The 21,204-nt window shown below is 38.2% G+C and overlaps 1 protein-coding gene across 1 annotated transcript in view; it reads right to left on the bottom strand.

Annotated features, from left to right (window-relative positions):
• Positions 1 to 21,204, bottom strand: part of SH2D4B (SH2 domain containing 4B) — a 72,654-nt gene that overhangs the window by 12,976 nt on the left and 38,474 nt on the right. Inside the window, exons 5-6 of the mRNA XM_042033671.1 lie at positions 15,443 to 15,653; positions 14,295 to 14,422 (exon numbers count right to left, since the gene is read on the bottom strand). Coding sequence (XP_041889605.1) covers positions 14,295 to 14,422; positions 15,443 to 15,653 — 339 coding nt within the window. The remainder of the gene's footprint in view (positions 1 to 14,294; positions 14,423 to 15,442; positions 15,654 to 21,204) is intronic.

Genomic DNA, 21,204 nt, shown 5'->3' with positions numbered 1-21,204 from the left:
AACTGCACAAAACAAAACAAAGCCCACAGTGAGATTCTTGTTTACTTTGGACATCTGCAAATAGGCAGAGTAGAAGAAGTAGTCTCTTAGTAGAACCTTCCTGGCTTTGTACAACTCATTCCAAGGCAACACTGCCAGGTGGAACTCCAGGGGGAATACATGGACCAAAGACAGACCAAGGACCAAAGACAGTGCATGGAACAGCACTGCTGCTAAATAGCCCTGGCTGGGATGACCTTCCTGCAGAGATCCCAAAGAGCTGATGGCTGATGGGCAGTTGCTGGAGGGGACGTGGGAGGTACAGTTCTGAACACACAGAGACTGAGGAAAGTTTGTGAAGCTGGGGGTAATTCTTTCTGGAATCAAAGACTCCTTTAAAAAATAATTTAAGGAAATCTATAAAAGCAGAAATTATTTGCAATTCAAAATCAGCAGTCACTGAAAACTTCACCCTCTGAAGGCTTTACAATCAGAAGTGAGTGCCAGTTCTCTGACTTGCTGTGCAAGCTGCTTTTGGATCTCTACCCACTGCTCACTCAGTGCATGGAAATGTTACCCTTTCCCACTTCCTGCAAGTGGAAGACAAGGGTGAAAAATTGCAAGCGTTAAAACTACTGTCAGTCTCAGGGACTGTTTTTGAAAAAAACACATCTCCTCAAATTTTTATTAACTTGCAGCCACTTCCTTCTCTCAAGCCTATATGCACATTTAACCACCAGGATTTTCTTTTAAAAACAGTGTCAGAAGAAATACTTGTACTTGCAAATCTCCAGGTGTTTAATCTCAACCAGTAAGACAAGTCAAGCACAAAACTTCAACTCTGCAGCCTCTTAAAACAGCTACATGTTTTACTATCTCTGAAATAAGCATTACTGACTGAAGTGTGGAATACTTCACAGGACATGCAAATCCATAATCACTATTTTAAAAATTAAATGCTAATATATATGCATATATTTACTTATTTTAGCACCAGGTTCTGTTTCTGCACCACACATTTTATTATCCTGATGTTTCTTAACAAGTAAGATGTTTCTTTTTGTCTTCAAATAATTTTGACATAAGAAAAATACTATATACTAAACCCAAATATATATTTTTTCATTCACAGTCTTTCAGTATTGATACGCAAATTAGTTTTGATGCTTCTGAATTGTGAATACTTGGCTGCTTAGGCACATGAACATTTAAGTTTGCAATGCAGACTGGATCCTTTGTGTAACCTGTTCTAAAAATATGGCCATATTTATGGATGTATAGGAGACAGTAAATAATGAACATTCATTAAAAATGGCTGCTGTGGGCCAAGGAAAAATGAAGTTTTTCCCAGCCAAAAGCAGGGCATTACCCCACCATTTGTGTGCTCATGAATATACCACTTGTAGAGGAAAATGGGATTTAATTCTGTGCCCATGAGTTTCTTAATATCTACACTGTGACTGACAGTATACTGAATAAATCATATAATAAATCAGCATAAACTCTGGCAAAACAGTTAGGGACTGATTAGATTTTGCCTCGTATATTGTGCAGCCATTCATTCTGGGGCAGTTTTTGACCCACTATACCCATTTTTCCATCATGTAATTACGTACAGAAAATACAGAGAAATTAAAAAATCAGGCCCATGTTCACACAGACTGGACTGAGACAATCAGCTGCCAAAAGCTTTCTAATAATAATAGCAAACAATTACTTAGAATTGTAACATGCTCTGATTTCCTATCAAAATGAACGAGTAAGACAGCAACATTAAGTCCTAGTGCAGCTCCCTGAGCCACTATTGCCATAGCTGTAAATGGCTGGGAAGCAGGGTAACTGGATTTACTAAATGCAGAAAAGGAATGAATTGCTTAGGTAATAGGAAGCTACCAGCAAATTTCATCAAGCCAAGTGAAAAGCAGCAAAATGGACAAGAATATTCTGAAATCATGGCGGCCGCATGACACAAACTATAAGAAGGCAAACAAAAGCAAAGCAGATGTATCTCTAACACCACATTTTATGGGTATTCCTGCCTTTATCACAGCATCTCCTCGAAGCATAAAAAAATCCAACAGCAACAAAACAAACAAAAAACAACCACGAAAAAAACCAACCACCAAAAACTGGAGGGAAAAACAATGCATTAGTTATGAGCCAAATTATAAAAAGCCTGCAATTCCCAGTGGTTAAAACTCAGAGAAAAACAACAGTGCCACTTTGTCGAGCTCATCTCTAGAAAAATAGGGAAGTAATTTTAGAAAAAGGTAATTCCCACGCATTCTTTCCTTCTTCACATTGTTATAAAGCTTTTCAATATGTCTGGTATAAAAGCAATATAATGTTTTCATTATAAAAACAAAGTATGTTTAAGAATACTTTCAATACATATTTCAGTTTTTCATGATTTTGTTGAATTAAGATAAATCCCAACACTTCAAATTTGGACTTAGAAACTGAACTCACTGTCTTTATTAGAGGTTTCACATGTTTTACTTGGGTGTAACAACACAACCAAAATATAGACTATAGCTTCAGGCAAACAGGAAATATATCCTAGTGCTATTTAGAAAAAATCTTTAAAAAAATAAATGGGATGTACTGAATGAAGGCACATTTTAGAACATCTGAAGAACAATTATCGTGTTGGTGTTTATAAAAAGGAAGACAACTGCACTGGCTTTAGACGAGCAGATGGATTCAAATAATTTTCTGTATGATGCATCTCTGAATGAATATTTAAATTACTTTCCATAAAGGCAATTAATCTGCAGTTCTACCTGAAACAAACAAGCTTCACAATGACTTCAATGAAAGAGTGAAGTAAAATGTTGACATGAGTGATGACTCTTAGGTATTCAAAATCTGCTTGTGTGTAAACTGAAACTCAAAGCTCTCCACAAACATCCACGCTTAGTAAGGTTTATTCAAATGTTAGATTTCTGTGAACAAGTGTCTTGAATCGTGTAACACAGAGTACATGGCTGGGTAGGAAAGGTTTTGTTATTCTACAGGTTACCAACACTGAGGCTGACGTTTTGGGCATTATGAATGTTCAGAGCCTTCTTTGGGAGCCTTCCTGCTACATTGCTAGTTTAAATGGCTTTATTTATACTAATATTGATTTACCATTCAGTACACTGGGAATGCATTATGAATAAAACATCATCAATTTAGTGGTGTAACTGTAAAAGCAGTTGCCCAATGAACAGAGGCTGAAATGTCTAGAAGATAATTGAGTTACATGGTAGTAAACAAAATACTACACTACAGCCTCTGACAAGCTGCTAATTTGCTAGAGCTGCTAATGTTTTCCACTGGCCTTTCCATATTGATACTGATTTGTATTGATGTAACTATGGTTTCATCTGACTACATGGAAGTTAGGTTTTTTTGATTCTTCATTGCATCCAACAAGATTCTTCAGACCTCTAGTTTAACCTCCAGCAGCAGGAGTTGGCTTTTAGATCCTGGGGCCCTTCCTCCATGTGTTATGTTTCTGAGTGCCTTAGGACACAGCCAAGGGCTGCTGCATGCTCCCAGGTGAAACTCTTCATTTCAGGAAGAACCCAGACTATGGCCACAGATTTGGCCCACAGTTTACAGCCACTCTGACACGCCCTCGTGAATACCCTGATACCCAGCTGATAAAGGCAGTCACATGGTGCAACTGGCTCTGCAATCATCACAGCAATTTGTGAGAACGAGGCAAGGAAACTTTCCAGGAGGCTTTAATGATAGTGTTCTTGACCTTGAATTAGACAGAATTGAAAAGCAGTGGAAAGCATTCTCAGTTTGCTTTTAACTAATAAGGAAGCCCTCAGTTTTTAATAAAAATACAGGCCACAATCAAAAATGACTGATGAACCCTTCTCTGTTCTATAATTAAATTAATAGATCCAAAGGTACAAAATTCTGACATATATAAACACATACGCATGCTCATGATGCATGAAGCACATATATCTTACAGCTCACCTAGAACACTATGATCTCATGGGTGTTGAAGAAGCTGTCAAGACACATTTTCCAGAAACCTAAATGACAACTGTGCTACTGTAAATCACAGTGTCAGCAGAGTTCACTCTAAAGAAGGAGAAAAGCAAAAGTCACAGTTGACATGGAGCCCTGGAAAATTCAAATTTTACAGCTGAATGTTTCAACAGATAACTAGGCAGAAAATGTACTGTGTTCTTTGCTTTTCACACTTTTCTCTCAGGTGAAGGAGAATGTTTACTTCCTTAAATATATTCCCTTTGTGTAAAGTTTAAGAATACATATATTTTTTAGGTACATTAGCAGTCGGAAATCTGAAATCTATTTTCATCTGTGGGAAGCTTCCAGATGACATTACTGAGCTCATAAGAAATCTTTCTACATGTTTTTTTAAATCAAGTAATTATTAGAGCTTAAGGGATATGAATTTAAATCGTGGTATACCTGGAGTATTTTCCCATATTCAAATTAAAGCAGCAGTTCCAGATAGATTTCTACAAAGCATTTTCTGTAACTACTTAAGAAACTGTACTTCTTTATCTAGTTCAAAGAAAAGTAAATCTAGGGATATTATTGATAACTAATTTTTCTTCTCACACACTTGGCTACATTTGGGAACTTTAGGCTAACTTTGTTAATTACAGTGCTTTCTAGCTGCTTGCAGCATTCTTGCACATTGATTTTGTGTACTGCTCCTCAGGGGAAAAAATTACCTTTAATCACTCAATAAAGTGAACCAGACACTGGAGCACTGTTGAAAGTCAAATGAGAACAACATTGGGATAGTAAAAACTTCACACCTAACGAGTGGCAGTGTAATAACCGTGTGCAGCTCTGACAGTGATCCAGTTCTGGACATCCTCTGGGGTCTGACACAGTTCTCAGTTAAGCCACTAAAAATCAGGCACTAAATTGCCTCATTTCCTACCAGCAGTTGAACTAAGGTAAGTGAGCTAGCAGCTCACAGCAGGATAATCTGAAAGGGGTGTTTGAAGCCACTACTTGGAAACAGAAATTACTTTAATGAAGGAACCAACTCCATCTCAACTTCTGAAAAAGTTATAAACAGAAGTAGACACAAATTTTTACTTAATTTTTGAATACAAAGTCTGGAATTAAGAGTCTTTCATTTATGCTAAATTTCACAAATGAAACATGATAAAAGGAACTGATCTCATACAGCAACTGTGCAGAATAATTTGTTCCTACCACCTCCTCAGTTCTCAAAGCTTCTGTCCCCACCCTGTAAACAGTAGTGTGGTTACGAGAGAAAATAGGAGAGGGAGTTCTGTCCCATGACTAATGAACGACTACTTTCTTGTAGTTTGGATTGAATATCTATAAGTGTTTATAGCACACTTCAAGTCAAAAAGATTCCTTTCATCAAGCATATTGGAATGAATTTATAATAGCCATATGCACTCATGAAAGATCCATGCTGTGTTTAATTGTGAGAAGCAGTGGTAACAGCAGTGGCAGAAAGTTCCACGGAATTACATATAATTTAGACCTCAGTCCTCTCCATCGTGGACTAAGAACTCCTGTGTATTTTATTATGGATGTTAATCTTGGATAGAGAGCTAGGGTTTGAAGCAGAGCCAATGCCAAGCTGCACAGCTCTTTTGGAGTTTTACCTCTTCAAAAGAGTCGTGAATTTGTGATTTGACAGTCCCATTCACTGAAAGGCCAGGAGAAGAAGGAAGAACTGACCTTTCTGAAATTGAAAAGGGGAGGCAGCTGTCATCCCCTTAATGTTTGCAAGGGTAAAGGCAAATTTCTGTTTCCCACACCCCACTCCATTCTGCCTCCATGCCAGCAGCACATGGTGCAGTGACACACACAGGTTAGTTGCCTGCAGTCACAGAAATCTCTTCCCTTTGTTTTCCTACCGTCTCCTACTGTTTACCTCCTGTGGGGAAAGCAGTTTAAGTGTCAGGATCTGCTCCTAACTGGGTGAACTGGAATTAAGCTAAACCAGCAACAGCACTTCACACAGCCCCACACTTTCCCCCCTGCATGACTACACACAATACCTGCTGGCACCCTCCTTGAGAGAGCTGTCTTTGCTTAGCAGGAAAATAGTATTGCTTCAAAGGAGCTGTCAAACTACTAACTTGTAATCTTTTCCCTTGAGGCTGGATCAATAGGACTGCAGGTTCAATACTTAGCAGAGCAAGAAGAAAGACCAATAAGGTGTCCAGCTGCTGGGAAACCAGGGAAATTTACTGACCTTGGCTCTGCAAGTGCTTTCTGGGCTTTAAATAGATAAAATAATAAATATAATTTAGTCTATTGTAAGCTGAAGCCTGTGAAATGGAAAGCACATTCTTGCAAGTGTGCAGGCAAAGGAACAAGAGCTGGAGGCATGGCTGATAAGCACTTAGATATAGACTAACAATAAGCAGGATATGAGCAATTCATCCAGGACTAGCAAGGTTCTAGACAGGATGCCTGTCATATGCTAGAGGGGGCGATCAGGAAACAAACAGATACAGCATTTAAAGATGCACAGTATGAGCTGAATGTCTTGTGCTGGTAGTGACTGACAGCTAAGCACGCCTTGTGCACGGATAAACTCCAACTCACACATACACAATGCCACTGGAAAGAGAAAGCATGGTCCAGCAGGTAAGGACCAGACTTCAGTGCATGTAAAAGGGCACCACTGCTCAGATTCAGGCTGCTGGACAGAGGAACAAGGCTTTCTGCATTTGCTTTGGTCACCATCAACAATCACTATGATTTCTTTCAGTCTTACCATAAACAACCTTCGTAGATGTCTGGGCTTTTTACTTGTATGCAACACTCCTTATTTTGTGTAAAAGTGTCACTTTTATATCTCTACATATGAGTTCTTCCAAATAACTCTTCCTCTTACATCACATGGTTTTCATAAATGATTCTTCATTTCCAAGCAGTAATAGCAGAGCTTTCTGTCCACACACCTCTCCTTTTTGTTTTTTTGTAATGTGATAAAGCCTGAAGGAGCTGCAGTAATAGAGAAATGTACTCACACGCAGACCAGTTCAAAATGGAGAGAGAATGGTTACATTCTCTCAAAATTACAGGTAAATACAGTAAGCTACCATGATGGCTTACTAAACAAAATCATAACTGCTCACAATGGCTGCTCTAATAGTAGCAGATAGAGAAGAAAATCTTAAAAGTGTTTTAAATAAAGGGGGCAAGAAGTCTTCAGAATGCAAAGCAATTTGATTTTCAATATTTTTTCAGTAAATCCACCTGGGAGTAAACTCTCTGAAAAAGTTGCTGAATATTCTTCACAAATGCAAAGAACTGCCTGACACAAACTTGAAAAGACTTTTAAAAAAATTATTAGTTTTAACTAGCCCTGCACTGTATAGGCTCTGTACCTGACATGTTTGTGTCCATGAAACTGTTAACACACCACACCTGTTTCCCCTTTGGGATCACATGTTCTTGATTATCTCTCATTTTTAACATCTACCATACCTGCTAAGAAAAACTGCTGCCTTCTATCTTCAGAACATGCCAAATCTTTAGAATACAGCTTCCAGTTAAAAAGCAGTCAAGAAGGACAATGTATTGTAAAAGAATAAGAAAGCTCATTTCACATTAGCAATTAGCCTATTTACATTAATTATTCAATTGCCTCATTCTACGATTTCCCTGATGCTCTTTCGTGCTTCCTTTCTCCTTGCAGCATGTTACAGCTCACATTACCTCACTTTGATACTTTGCTCCCTTCCAACGGGAGCCATGAGTCTAAAACATTTATTTTGTTTGCTAATAACCTGCCTGTGTAGACACTTTGGAGCTCTAATGGCATAAGAAAAACAATTCCAAAGCCTTCAAAGGAACTGACAGACTGAAACAATCACTATGACCTAAGTAGAATGAATTAGTGTGTGAAGGATCATCTTATTTCTCAGAAAAGAGCAAAACACCTCCCTTTACTTATAAAAGAAGCTGAGAGCTGAATTGAAGCTGAGGAATCATTTGGGTTCTGTTATGTTATGGGTCTGGCTTGAGTTGAGACAACAATAAAGTACCAGAATTCACCACAGAACCTCAAAACTTAACTCCAAATACTGTGAGATCTTTGAAAAATACTATCAGAGCATTTACAGCAAATTTTTGATAGGAATATGTTCAGGAAATACAGAAAAATAATGTTCCACAGCAAGTAAACAGATTATCATGACTCTAATAACATTTCTCCTGCTTATATCCACCCACATAGAGAATATCTATAAAACTGCAAGGACTGGTTCATATTTGGTGCCCCAAGAAAACCTCTATGTGTAGGTTATAAAAATTACTGCTTTATAATAAAGTAAAATTACAATATTGTTACTATTTAAATGCAATGGTACAAACCCAACATGAGCCTATCCTCAGTCCTTCAACTGCAAGACAGATTTTCCAGCCACACAGAGGGTTTAGCAACCCCTCTGTATAATACACCAGGGGGCTCTCATTCATCCTGCAGCACCACTGTGACAGGAGTATCATCATCCTGTGCCTGAGCTCAGCAGTGATGGAAAGCACAGGTCTAAGCAGCCTTGGAAACTCCTGTGCTCCATGTAACCACAGGATGGGGACAACAGAGGTGACAGCTGAGCATGCCTTCCCACTCAGGCCAAACTGTACTTCTCAACCCATTTTCTAATGTAAGGTTCTGTGATGAGAGTGTCATTTGGTGCCCAAACTTATTCCACATCTGTTCTTCCTGCCAAGATTCCCAACAAAGGAAACACCCATTCCTACCAAAGTTTTCTGAGGAAACCACACAGATTGGGGATGGTGATTGACACTAATTGACTGTGGCATTACTTCTTTTACATAAAATCAAGCAGGTGGCAATAACTGGCAGCTTGTGTTAACCCAGGTGTATCCCTGCAGCAGCCATAACCCACAAAGTCTACAGATATTTGATCTGCTGGTCACAACTGTGTCAGTCCTCTCTGAGAACTGACTGGCAGACAACAGAGAACTCTACCTTTTTGATAAAGGGAGTGAAACATAATCCCTTCTAAATCTATCATCTTGAAAGTATCCTTTTCTTTTCTAATCTTTCCCAGACAATGGTTCAAAATAAATTTTGATATTCTGTAATCCTTCTTTTAATCTCACACTTTCCCTTCTCCATTTACTTGCATAAATTAGAGACCTGGAGGTGTCCTGCAAATGTGTGCAACATAACAGGTACATTGTCATACACAATTTTTATTTGAGTCAGGAATTCTCTGATTCCATTCCAGATGTTTCCCAGTCACAGTTCCAGAATGTTTTAGATACCAAGCCTTGCATATAACTATTCTTTTGCATCCTTCAGTTCCCATGGAAGACAGTGAAAAGCTCTCAGTGAATTCAGGAGATTTTAAACAAATTTTTTATCTTTTTTTCTGATAAAATACCACATCAACTACAATTCTAGAAGTGACATAAATCCCAGACCCCTAGGGCTCAGTTTACTTAAGCAGATATGTACACTTTCTCAAACAGAAGTAAAATCTAGACAATGATAAAGCAGTGAATTAGAAAATAGATCATTAATATCGAGAAGGCTGTACTTCTGCTGGATTTACTTGCTTTACATCTTCCTAGAAAGCATTTATTAAAAAACTGGAAGATTCCTCTTCAAGAGCAAAAGAAAGAGCATGCTTTTGTGCTCAAAGCAGCAAACTTTAGTTACTGTCGGAGGTTTTTCAAACAAACCACTGCCACTTCTGTGTCCTTCAAAAAATGCTACAATACAAGCTATATTTTATAAGATATATTTCCCACAGTTCAGCTATATGAATATGCCCACTGCCCTTTGCTGCTGCTCAAGGATCCATAACGAATAGACCTTCAGAAATATTCAGCTCCTTTACTGAGAATGCCTGATTTGCAGAACCATTATCACTATTTCAGTGTGCTAGATTTTCCTCTTGAAAACAAGTTTCTTCCTGAAAACATTAGCCATCTGAAGTTAAACCTCGATCTGTAAACATCTGCAACATGTTCCTGTTAAACTGAAAATTTTCTCTTCCCTGGCTCCCCTGATGTCAGAGATTATTCAGCTTCTGCATCTCTCAGCATTCTTTCAATCCATCCTTCGACCTGCTCTGATCAGCTCCTCCACAGATGCCTGAACTACACCACCACTCTGAATTCCCCTGGTAAAATAGTTCTTCTCCACAACAGCACCCATGCTGCTTCAATTATGTTTTAAAGGTACAGCTTTTAGGGTAACTACCTCATGTTTCCAGATCTGTGATATCAGCCTCTGAACTTTCCTTTCAACCTGAAGGCAAGTGGAGACCCGATAGTGCTACAGCAGATGCTTGGCAAGCATGCACACAGCCACCTACAGACAGGCAATGAATAAATTCTGTGCTACACTCACTACACACCTGAGAGATCCCTGTTATACTGTGTATGAGCAGCAACAATCCTAAAACATTGCCCTCCACTAAAGCTGGGGAAATACTTTGAGATCAACATCCTCTGCAAAGACCAGCACTCCTATATTCTGAATGGAAAATAACCAAATGCAGAACACAGTATGTGAGGGTGAAAAGTCTAACATCTGAAGTTAAAAATATCAAAAGTATAAAAAGTAACAGCTGACAAACTAATTGGAATGAAAAAAAAATGCTGAAACAGATTTCAAACACAAGAGAAAGGTTAAAGGACAAATGAAAGAGCCAACATGGAAATAATACCTGTTTCAGCCACCTGCAACCTTTTGTTAAATACTTATGGGATGAGGAGTCTTTAGTTTTGTTGCCATATGGAATTCTATCCCCAGTGTCTTATGCCTGCAATAAACTGAAAACTACAATTTGCTAATGTCTGTGACAGTTTGGCAAAGCTCTTCAACCCATAGGGAAGGCTGATAACTTTCCCTTTACTTGGCATGGGTCCCACAGCAGTTTGAAAAGAAAAATCCAGCTCAGAGCTAAACTTGGCCAAAACAAGGAATGTGTTCCTCTTTCCAGCCTGTTTGAGACACAACTCTTCTATCCTAAATACCAATTTACTGCCCTGCTTTCCCAGCAACTGGGATCTTGGCAAAGAATGCTCTTAATTCAGACTAGCACAAAAACCTTTTGTATAACTTGATACAACATTAGAATGCCCTTATAAGTTTGATTCATATGCTTATACCCATCAATTAGCAGGTAGGAAATCAGAACACAATTATTAACTTTCTGGTTATCACACTGTACAGAATTTACCTTTAATTAAATTCAGACCAATTTCTTAATTTTTATAGTCAAAAAATTGAATAATATTTCTTATCATTCAAACCTTAGGCAACTATTAGACAATACAAAAGAAATAGACACTGATTACGTTAAATCCCAAGACAGTGCTAGTGACACCTTCATCCCTTGCTCTGATTCTTGCTTGTTCTAACAGTTTGAGAATTGAGTGTAATTGCCCTGGGGCCGCAAAGTGGGCATAAGCTCCTTTAAAAAAAGGTTCATTGCTTCACAACCAAAACGAAGATCATATCATATAATTTTATGATTTATGTCAGGATTAAAATTGGTTTTAATTTATAAAAAAAATTTGAAAATAGATATTTAATTATTTTTTCTTTGCAAACTTAAAAAAAATCATTCTAGATTGCAAGGGTAAATGAACTGGGTTTTGGCAGGGACCTGTTACTCAAACAGAGCAAAAAAAGATTGAATTTACATCCGGAATTCAGCTTTACATTAAAGTTTGTATCTTTAACATGTCGATTTTTTTAATGAATAAAACAGTAAAGCCTATTTAAAATGAGCTAAAAACATCTGCTGAAATTTAGGTAACTGATGATAATTTCAAGAGACAAAGAGAGATGGATTAAATTGAAGCTGATATTCATTTAAGGAGTAACTTTTTGTGAATAAAGAAAGAAATGTTCTGATTTGAAAGACTTTTTGTTACCCCAGATTTTACTATTCTGCTTCAAATGAAACATTTTGTAGTGGTTCTTCAAATGAAGACAAAAGGAAAACTTCAGGTACATTAAGCATGCCATATGTTTCATGTACCATGAAAATGCCCCAGACAATGCACATTTTTAAACAGAATCCAGATCAGTTTGACAACTTAAAGTGGAAAATAAGCCCAATATATGAGATAAAGACATTTGCATCATTATTTTTACTTTGCTACTTTAGCTAAACACATCTGTCTCAAGGCTTCATCTCTATATAACCAGAATATGTTGTATGTCCACTGTACAATTTGAAGATAGTGAATCATCTAATGCTTAACTTCAGCTAAAAAGCTGACACCTGACAGTCAAAGCAGGCAAGCCAAGCTCTATTGACCCTGGCAAAAACGTGTAATTCTGTAATAAACTGATATCTACTTTTTCAGTACTGCTGCAATAGCTCTCTTAGTGCATTGCATTCAAAAAGCCCTTTACATGAGGCAGAATACTAAACTCCCATTTAATGGCCAGGAGTTGGACTCGATAATCCTTGTGGGTCCCTTCCAACTCAGCATATTCTGTGATTTTGTTTGGTTTTCCTCAGAGTTTGTGTCCATTACAAACTGTAACATAGACATCACATAACATTACCAAACATTGACTACTGCATCTGTAATAACCTCTTCAGATTCCACTACTGCAGAAGAGTTACAAGACAGTGGAGCTGTTCACAATTTACAGTTGTAACAATTAATCTGACCAGAGCTGCAGAAGCCAAAACAACTCATGCAGGAAATAGGTACCAAAACATCAGTGACATGGGTGCCTGCAAAGAAAACCACTGAGCTTTAGGGTGGGAGTGTATCTTAATTATCTTTTGTCAGGCTCGTGGAGTGAGAGAAGGAAAAAAGAGGTAATTTGCTTACTTTTATAAGTCATTGCATTCAGTTTCTCAAGATATGAGCAGCCTGATCTGAGAAACCAAAGAATGATCATGAATGTCTCAGTTCTTGCAGTGATTAACAGACTAATTCAAAAGCCACTGAAATTAGTAGAAAGACCGCACAGGCATTGGCTTAACTCCAGACACCTCCTTAACTGTAAGCATAAATTATGTTCATAACTACTCACGGCAATTTACATGGATGTGAACTTCCCACACGCAGGGAAAACATTTATCACTGGATCATACAGAAAGATCCTGGTTGGAAGCACTTTTGGCAAATCTCCACAAATGAAATTTTAATCAGTTTGCCTCTCAGAAAGCAGCCACGCCAAATGTCTTCTCTAAGAAAAAAAACAATAGTGTCTGCATCATTGTTCATAAGAAATGAAAGTATGTAGCATTTACAAGCTATACATGACTGACTTCAGTGTCTTTGACTAATTAAGCCAATGAAAATACCAGCTTGTTGATGTCTTTTAACACAGGGATTTGTGTATCATAGAAAGAAATCTGAAGTATGTGAAACACTAAACTTATTCAGAAATTTCCTTGCCTGGTTCACTTCAGAACACCCACACAACTTCATCTTAGGGTTGGAGAATCACGAATCAGATGAGGGTCAGCTTAGTGCTTTGAACAAAGCAATAAACTCATCAAAAGCAGCAATGGAAAAAAAATTGAGATTTAACTTTAAAGTCTTGCTAGTCCCTCAATTATGTCAGCTATTAAGCCAGAACTCTTTTTTTTTTTTTTTGATGCCTAAGATTACTGACTATAAAGATCATTGCTAATACCTATGAAAGTAAGATGTCTTACCTGTGAATTTGATATCAAAGATTCAGCTGCATAGCAAATACTATACAAAGCAAAAGTCTCAGAGATGCTAGCAACTCCAGCAGATAAGACAGCAAATTTTGGATCTGGACATTTCCCATTTCAGGAAAACCGCCTAAAATTATACACTCTCAATTATTTTTGAGGAAAAAAACCCCAGTAATTTTTGTTTGCAAAAGAAAGCAAGAAATAAAAAATGCTAGCCCAGCTTATAAAGTATAACAAGGATTAAAAAGATATGAGTTCAAGTCATTCTTGCAAATCAGGTAAATCAAAAACTTGAATGTCAGTCATCCACATACCATATCACTGTAGTACTTGCCAGTTAATTTTGGAGTACTTCTCACCCTATGTTGGTCTCAGTACCCTTGCTTGGCTTGCTATTTTGCTGCAAGAATATTTTGGCCAAAATATTCCTGAAAAAAACTTTGGTGATATGAGTCCCAAATAGGTCTACTTAATTACTAAAAAGGAAACAAGGAAATCCTATGCTAGTAGCAGGAAAGATCCACAAATCTGGTTTTAACAGGCACTCGGTTTCACCATGTCAGTAGACTTTGCTTTTTAGGATGAAAGCTGGCAAAATTCATTTCCTGAGCAGATGCTCCCAGCAAATGAGGGACCAGGTATTACCATGGAACCACTGAGCAATCCTGTTGGTATTCCTCTCAAAGCCAGCCCGCCGAGGGATCTGCTCCTCCCGGAACCAGCGAACGATGACGTCTCGGGAGAAGGGCCGAGATGGGCGCTCCCAGATGTTACTGCATGGAAAGACACAGCACCAGCAGTGTATGAAAACAAGGGGCAATATAAATATTAATCCTTTTTTACATATTTACAAAACACACAGCTGCAACTTCACTTTTTAAAATTTGTTTAAATTACTTTGTGTTTTTATGGAAACCACAGTGGTGTGATTTTTGTATTTGCAATGGCACCTTAAACATTTTCTTACAGAATTTAAAATGAAAAACAATTCACCACAATAGACGTTTCAGTCAGCTTTCCTTTTCCACCTCATTTTTATTCTAGTGTAAATATTGCCAAGCAATTTTTTTTTCAGTATATTCCTTTTTACTGGCAAAAAACTCTAAATCAGTATCAGCTATAATGCACTCTGTCTCCAAACACAAAACACTAAGTACAACAGAGGGAATGTTTTGTTTAAATTTTTATGTTTCCTTTGCATTCTCTACTTGCCTGCCTTACTCTTTCTACTACTTTCTATGTGTTTTAGCTAGTAGGAATCATTCTCCATTTTGCATTCTTTTCCTCTCCTGCAATTCATTGTGCTCCCTAAATAGTCAAATGAAAGATTAATAAATACCAAAGACACTTGGTTTTGCCTGAAAAAATCTACAAAAAAACTAAAAGCCTCTGAAACGTAGGACTGCTCTCTAAAAAAAAAAAAAAAAAAAAAAAAAAGCTGTTAAGCAGCAGACAGCAACAGAGAGCAGCAGCAGAGGACAGCAGCGGCTCGAGGCTTAAGACTTGCCTAAGAATTTGTCCATTTGACTTTTCAATATCACAGCTTCATATGCTGACCTCACGCTGTCTTTTCGAGGCCTCATCTATGTGTGAATTCTAAGAAATCTGCCTGAAAAATAAATGGCATTTAGCTTGCATTAAATCTGTTTTTCTTTTCCTTTAAACATTCTTTTTCTGATCACCAGGAAATAGCAAGACTGAGGACTCCCAAAAATTGAATAGCCTGTTGAAATGGTGGGGATTGAAGAGGGAGCAATTCAACAGAAAACAAAATCACTGCAGCACAAACCAACCTGGACGCTGCAGACAGAGCCAGCAAAGGACTGGCACTGTTGTTGTTCAGTTTGACCTCCTGCTCACTGTTCAGGTTTGTCCCCTGGAACAAATGACTCAGGCCAGCCACTCTTCCCTTCTGGATGGCGCGCAGGGATTGCCGCCGGTACTCGTCCCGCGCCCTGCGCGCTTTGTGGCTCCTCTCCTCGTCGGCAGCCTTGGAGCGGCGCACTGGGCGGGAGGAAAGGGACGAGAGATTGAGGAACACAAGCAGCCACTTGCTGCTTACAGAGCTGCTTAGTGCCTTTATTCCTCTATGAGCTGATTTGAAAAATGTATAAATTGCCACACATTACCAAAGGTGGATAACTGGATGACTTCCCTGATGCTTCAAACACAGGCCCACCACGAGAAGAAGCCTCAAATTATCAATGATCTGACCACTAGTGGCAGCAACTGAGACTCTACATATTGTGATTAAATCTGACACTTCTTTTGGCTGTAATAAGAGAAATTCTGCTTGAGGGCATCTTTCCCCCTGGAAGTGCACCAAGTGCTATGTTTCAAGAAAAGATGTTAACTACTGCTTAAAATTAAGTCTGTGTCTAACAGAGTTCTTTGCCACTATGAAGACAACTAGAATTGAAGGGTCAACTCCCAAAATTTGTCATTATAAAAACTGACATGTAGGTTGCACTTTGTCAGTGCTGTTTTCTTTCTGAAAGGCATATGCTATTTTTGTCATGGTACTTATAATCACAGACATCTCCAACTTGAAATTCACAGTCTAAAAATTGTTTCAGTAACAATGGATAAATAAATAGCCATTGGAAAGAGCATGCTGATGCTATGGATGGGGTTGTCTCACACTTAAGTCTCTGAAATTGTGTATGGAGAACCAGAATTTATGCTGGAAGATTTTAATACACACCTAACAATGGCACTGACCAGGGAGTTACCCATTTCTGTAACCTGAAATGAGACTGCTGCTCTGTCCACTGGGGCTCAGGCATCTTTCCCTAAAGCTTCTTCTTTTGAAAATTAACGTTGCAACAATCCTTTCTTTGACATGGTATAACTTAAATGCACCAAGAATTCTACTGCAAATAGTCATCATCTATCAGCTCTTTTCTGGTGCCTCAAGCCCCATTTGGATGATGGTTTTGAGTCACAAATAACTGCAGCCAGGCAAATTATTCCAGTGCAAAACAAACCTTTAACATACAGTGAAGCAAATATTAAAGGAGCTAGCTATGGCCTCCAGTTGCAATTATCAATCCTGCCATGACTATCTTGGCTAGATCATACCCAGTTCATAAGGTGCACACCCCATTTCCTACTCCCCTGTGACTGTACCTGTGACTAGGAATGCATTATACAATACCAGACAGCTGCATTTCATTAGGCTGCTTGCATCCCTCTGGTTTACACTCCCAATTTAAAGCAAGCAGAAGTATAACTGGATTTAACCTCCAAATTCTGAGCAGGATTAATGGAATCAAGAAATAAAAGCACTCAAAGCCAAATGAAACGAAATAAAACCTTGTGGGCAAATGAGGGAAAGAGAAAAGACCTTTAAGCTTAAAATTATATAATATTATCATAAGTCGAAAGATATGAAGGACTAAAAGCTCATCAAGATAGCATAATAAACGAGTCATAGATGCTTCATATGCATACAACTGGCAGGATTTCAGTTTCACTTAACTACATACCCTGCAGTTTTGGCTAAACATAGTAACAAACAAATGTACAGCACAGGAAACACAAGTAACAGACTTCACTATTGATCTCCCAGATCATTATTTTTAAGGGTAGATAATGTCATTTACATATACTGCTTCAATGGCTCAAGTATTTCTGTGATTTATCCCTTATAAAGCCACTCAGTAATGGTCACTTTAAACGTGAACTTTGTTTTTGCAGCACAAGGAGAGACTGCAAGGAAGATGAGTGCAATGCAGCTTTGCAAGACATCTAGAAACCCACAACTGTTTGTCACAATCACAATATTCAGATTGAGGGCAGACTGCCTGGAGCTTGCTGGGACTCTTTTCTACTGATGTACACGCTGCCTGGCAATGAAAAAGGCAGGGTATCTTCACGCCCCACTTCCATCACTCCTTTCAATAGACATTCCTATCGTATTTTTGCTAGCCAACAAATCTGTACCATCAGAAGTCAGTGACCCAGACTACATTTTCCCAAACTATCAAACTTTAGGACTTCTTATCAGCAAAGTATGGGGTGAAGCAGCATAGTTTGCAACTGTTAAATATCAACATTCAGAAAACCTTTTGAAAGTGTGTGTGACATGCAGGCTTCCCTATGAATACATACACAGGTATGTGTGTGTGTGTTTACATTTATCTGCATACCCATAAATGTGTATATGTGTCTGTACACACATAAGGATAGGGAAGGCTGCATATAGATATCGAGATTTTATATACAGAATCATCTCTTTCACATTATGAAGAATTTTTATTGAAATTTCCCAGCTGAGGTATCTGAAGAATTGTATCATTGACCATAGAGATGCATAGGATCTCTTAATCCATTTTTTTCTCATTACTGGAGTCCTGATTTTCTTCCTATCCCATTCCGTATAGCTACTCCCAAATACATCCCTCTCTTTCCTCTACCTGTAAAGTTGTCTAGCACAGCTTCAACTGTGGACCTGCGTTCCTATGTTACCCTAAATTTCTTTTAATCTCTGACTGGTCAAGGGGCTCTGTGGGCAAATAATCAAAGTCACCGGCATCAATAACCATATTTGGTGACTGGAAATAGTATTGGGGATAAAGCAGTCTCAGTCAGGAATCTACAGAAAGGTTTTCCACTACACCCCAGACAAAATGATATATACCACATGAACCATCCTCCCACACTCACACTTCCCACAAATTGATCTATCTTGAGAAAGTCACTCAGAGTCTGGAGGTAAATCTGGATGTATTTCAGTAGCAGGTTTTTCTTACAATAGAATTTCATGACTATTCATATTTCCCTCTGTGGCTTTGAACCCATCTCACTAGGAAGAAGAACTTTATGTCTGGATCAAGTCTAGCACAAATATTTTAAGATAGAAGAAGCCAAAATTCTACATTACTTGTATTTTGAGACACATTGTAGCCTTTCTGGTAATAAGAAAGCAAAAGTAGTCAGGAATTCTAGTACTGTCTTAAGAAGAAACAGATTATTTTTCTTAGCTGGCTGTCCTTTAACAGTAAATTTACTTTTGGCACGACCCCTGTGAAAAACATGAGTAGTGTAGTCAGTCAATATCCTCAGTAGGGAGATTAGATATCTGGGAAAAAAACCCTAAAAGCTCTGAATCACCATAACAGATCCATATATCTAGCATAAAGAATTACTACAAATAATAATTTACATACTCTTACACCTTTCTTTTATTTTATGGAATAATGTAAGGACTGACAAGATAGGGAAATGAGGAATTTGTCAAGCTCATGAAAGATCTACAGTTCAGCCAGGTCCTGTAAGATCAGCTCCAAGACCACTTTTCTCTTCTGGTGTTGGTGATACCAACAACAGGTACATCCTCCAGTGCTTATAAAATGAAGAAAAATTCTGTCCTCATGGAAACTGGAGCTTGTGTAGAAATGCCTGAGCTGCTCAGAGAGGCGTGTACCACTGTGACTGGAGCCTCAGCACAGCAGGCCAAAACTGGGCAACCAAACCTTCCTGGAAAACTGGTAAATACATCCAAGACAGGTGCATGCTGCCATCATTATCCAGCTGTCATTGCTGGAAATGAATAGTTGAAGCCAGCTCAGACATGTCACTGTGCCCTGCAGTGTGAACAAACCAAAGAGCAACCCACAGAACTGGGTGTGCAGGGGCTCTTTGGATCCTAGAGGGGTCAGCTTGAGTTCCCCTTATTTTCCCTGAACAGTTTATGAGAATCTATTCTTTCTCTATTCTCACCTAAGCTGCCTTTTGCAAGACTACTTTCTATATTTTCTTAGAATTGGGAAATCCCTGTTAGCAAAGTTCTAATACCAAATCTTTTGATATAGATGTGGATTAATTCATACTGTGCTGCAGCTGAACTTGATCAAATCATTTGTGAAAGACTAGGAACTCTCCATTTTCTATAATCTATTTTGTGCTTTTGAAGAGCTTTAATTTACAGTCAGATATGTGAAAGCAGGAGAAAACCCAAACATATGCCATGAATGTGCATTGTAATTTTTAAATTATTTTGTTTTAGCTTTCCCGTTCTTAAAAATTCTTGGAAGCTTGTTTATGAGCTATTTACAATGACTACCTGATAGATAAAATTCAATCTTCAGATTTTCTGAGTGCATATACAAATCACGCAGTGTTTTTCTCCCTTTCCTATTTGGAAAATAAAACTTCCCACAAATACTCTGCAATGTGGCTTCTGCTCAGCAATCTTGTCTGAAAGCACGTGAATAATCCCACTCCTATTCAACAGTGCACTGTGAGACCTATTGGAGTTCAGGGGGCACCTACTTAAGGTTGAGCACTTGCTTAGTTAATGCATAGCTAACTGGGGACCACTCACTTTGAAATTCAGCATTTTATCAATGCTCCTGCCAGTAAACTCACTTGAATTTTTGGGGAAGATAAATATCAAATGAATTCCTTTAAAAGTCAGGCAAAAATAAATTCGTAGACACATTTGTAGAAGAACATAAAAATATAACAATATAAAAGAAGTTATAAGGAATCAGCCTGGTATCCTTCTTCCAAGAGAGACCAAAAGTCAGTGCTCAGGGAAAGACATAAGAATAGATCAACTCACTCATCTCTGTCTACATTTTTACTGGAATAATTTTTTTCAGGAGATGAATGAAGCTGGTGAGATGGTATCTGAGCACTTCCCTGCCTGATGCGGTTTGCAGGGGTTTGCAAGTGTATTAACAGAATGCCTTTTGCAATATTCAATCAGATGAATATTCATTCTACAGCTTTTCCTATCATGTTTCACAAATTCTTTTTTTGCTTTCACAGAGAGAGGCCACACTTAAATACACTAGAAACCTGAAAAATGGGACAGCACACAGAAAGGTCCCAAACTACCCAGAATATGTACCCTCTGCTATACAAGCTTAGTTTTAGTTCTCATTTCTCAGTTTCAAAAAATAAGAGTTTTGAACAGTAGACCCTCTCAGTCTTTTCCACTATTCATCTTTTCACTTGCCAACCAATATCCCTGCTGCACTTACCAATTTACACCTGGCCTCTAAAATACCCCAATATATATCTTTTATATGAAATCAAAGTGCAAAATTGCTCTTACAACGTCATTTTTCCCTTTTAGCACTGATTTCCCAAGTTATCCTACATTTGTTATTTAGTATACTGAAAAGCCCTAAAGTCATGTATTTCAATTAACACAGCAGTTCTATAGGCCATTATTGTTCTTTGGCAAACAGCAGAGGCAAACTGAACCAAACAACAGAACCTAATATTAGCACCACTTTGCTTATTGCCTTGGCAATTGAGGGATAATGTGAGGAGGAGAGATGAATCCTCATCACATTCTGAATTCCATCTAATAAAGGAATTAGTAGTGTCATCAATATCATTGCTACATTTCTCTCCCCAATACCTGCTCTAGCACTACAGTTCCCCTGCAGCACTGATCCCTGGCTCCGTGGAACAGGGCTCACTTCAAGGAGGTAACACCCAAAGGAGCCTGGACTTGTTCCTAATGGGCAATATTATCTGCACTGGAGGTGTGTAGTGGCAAAAAAATGTAAATATTTAATCTTCTTGTAATTCTCTT

Source organism: Corvus kubaryi, unplaced genomic scaffold, assembly GCF_017639235.1.
Source record: "Corvus kubaryi isolate FWS band 111438036 unplaced genomic scaffold, C.kubaryi_AGA036_p1.0 37357, whole genome shotgun sequence".
NCBI classification, from domain to species: domain Eukaryota; kingdom Metazoa; phylum Chordata; class Aves; order Passeriformes; family Corvidae; genus Corvus; species Corvus kubaryi.
The sequence above is the reverse complement of the archived record's forward strand: the minus strand, read 5'-3'. Positions and strand labels throughout refer to the sequence as shown.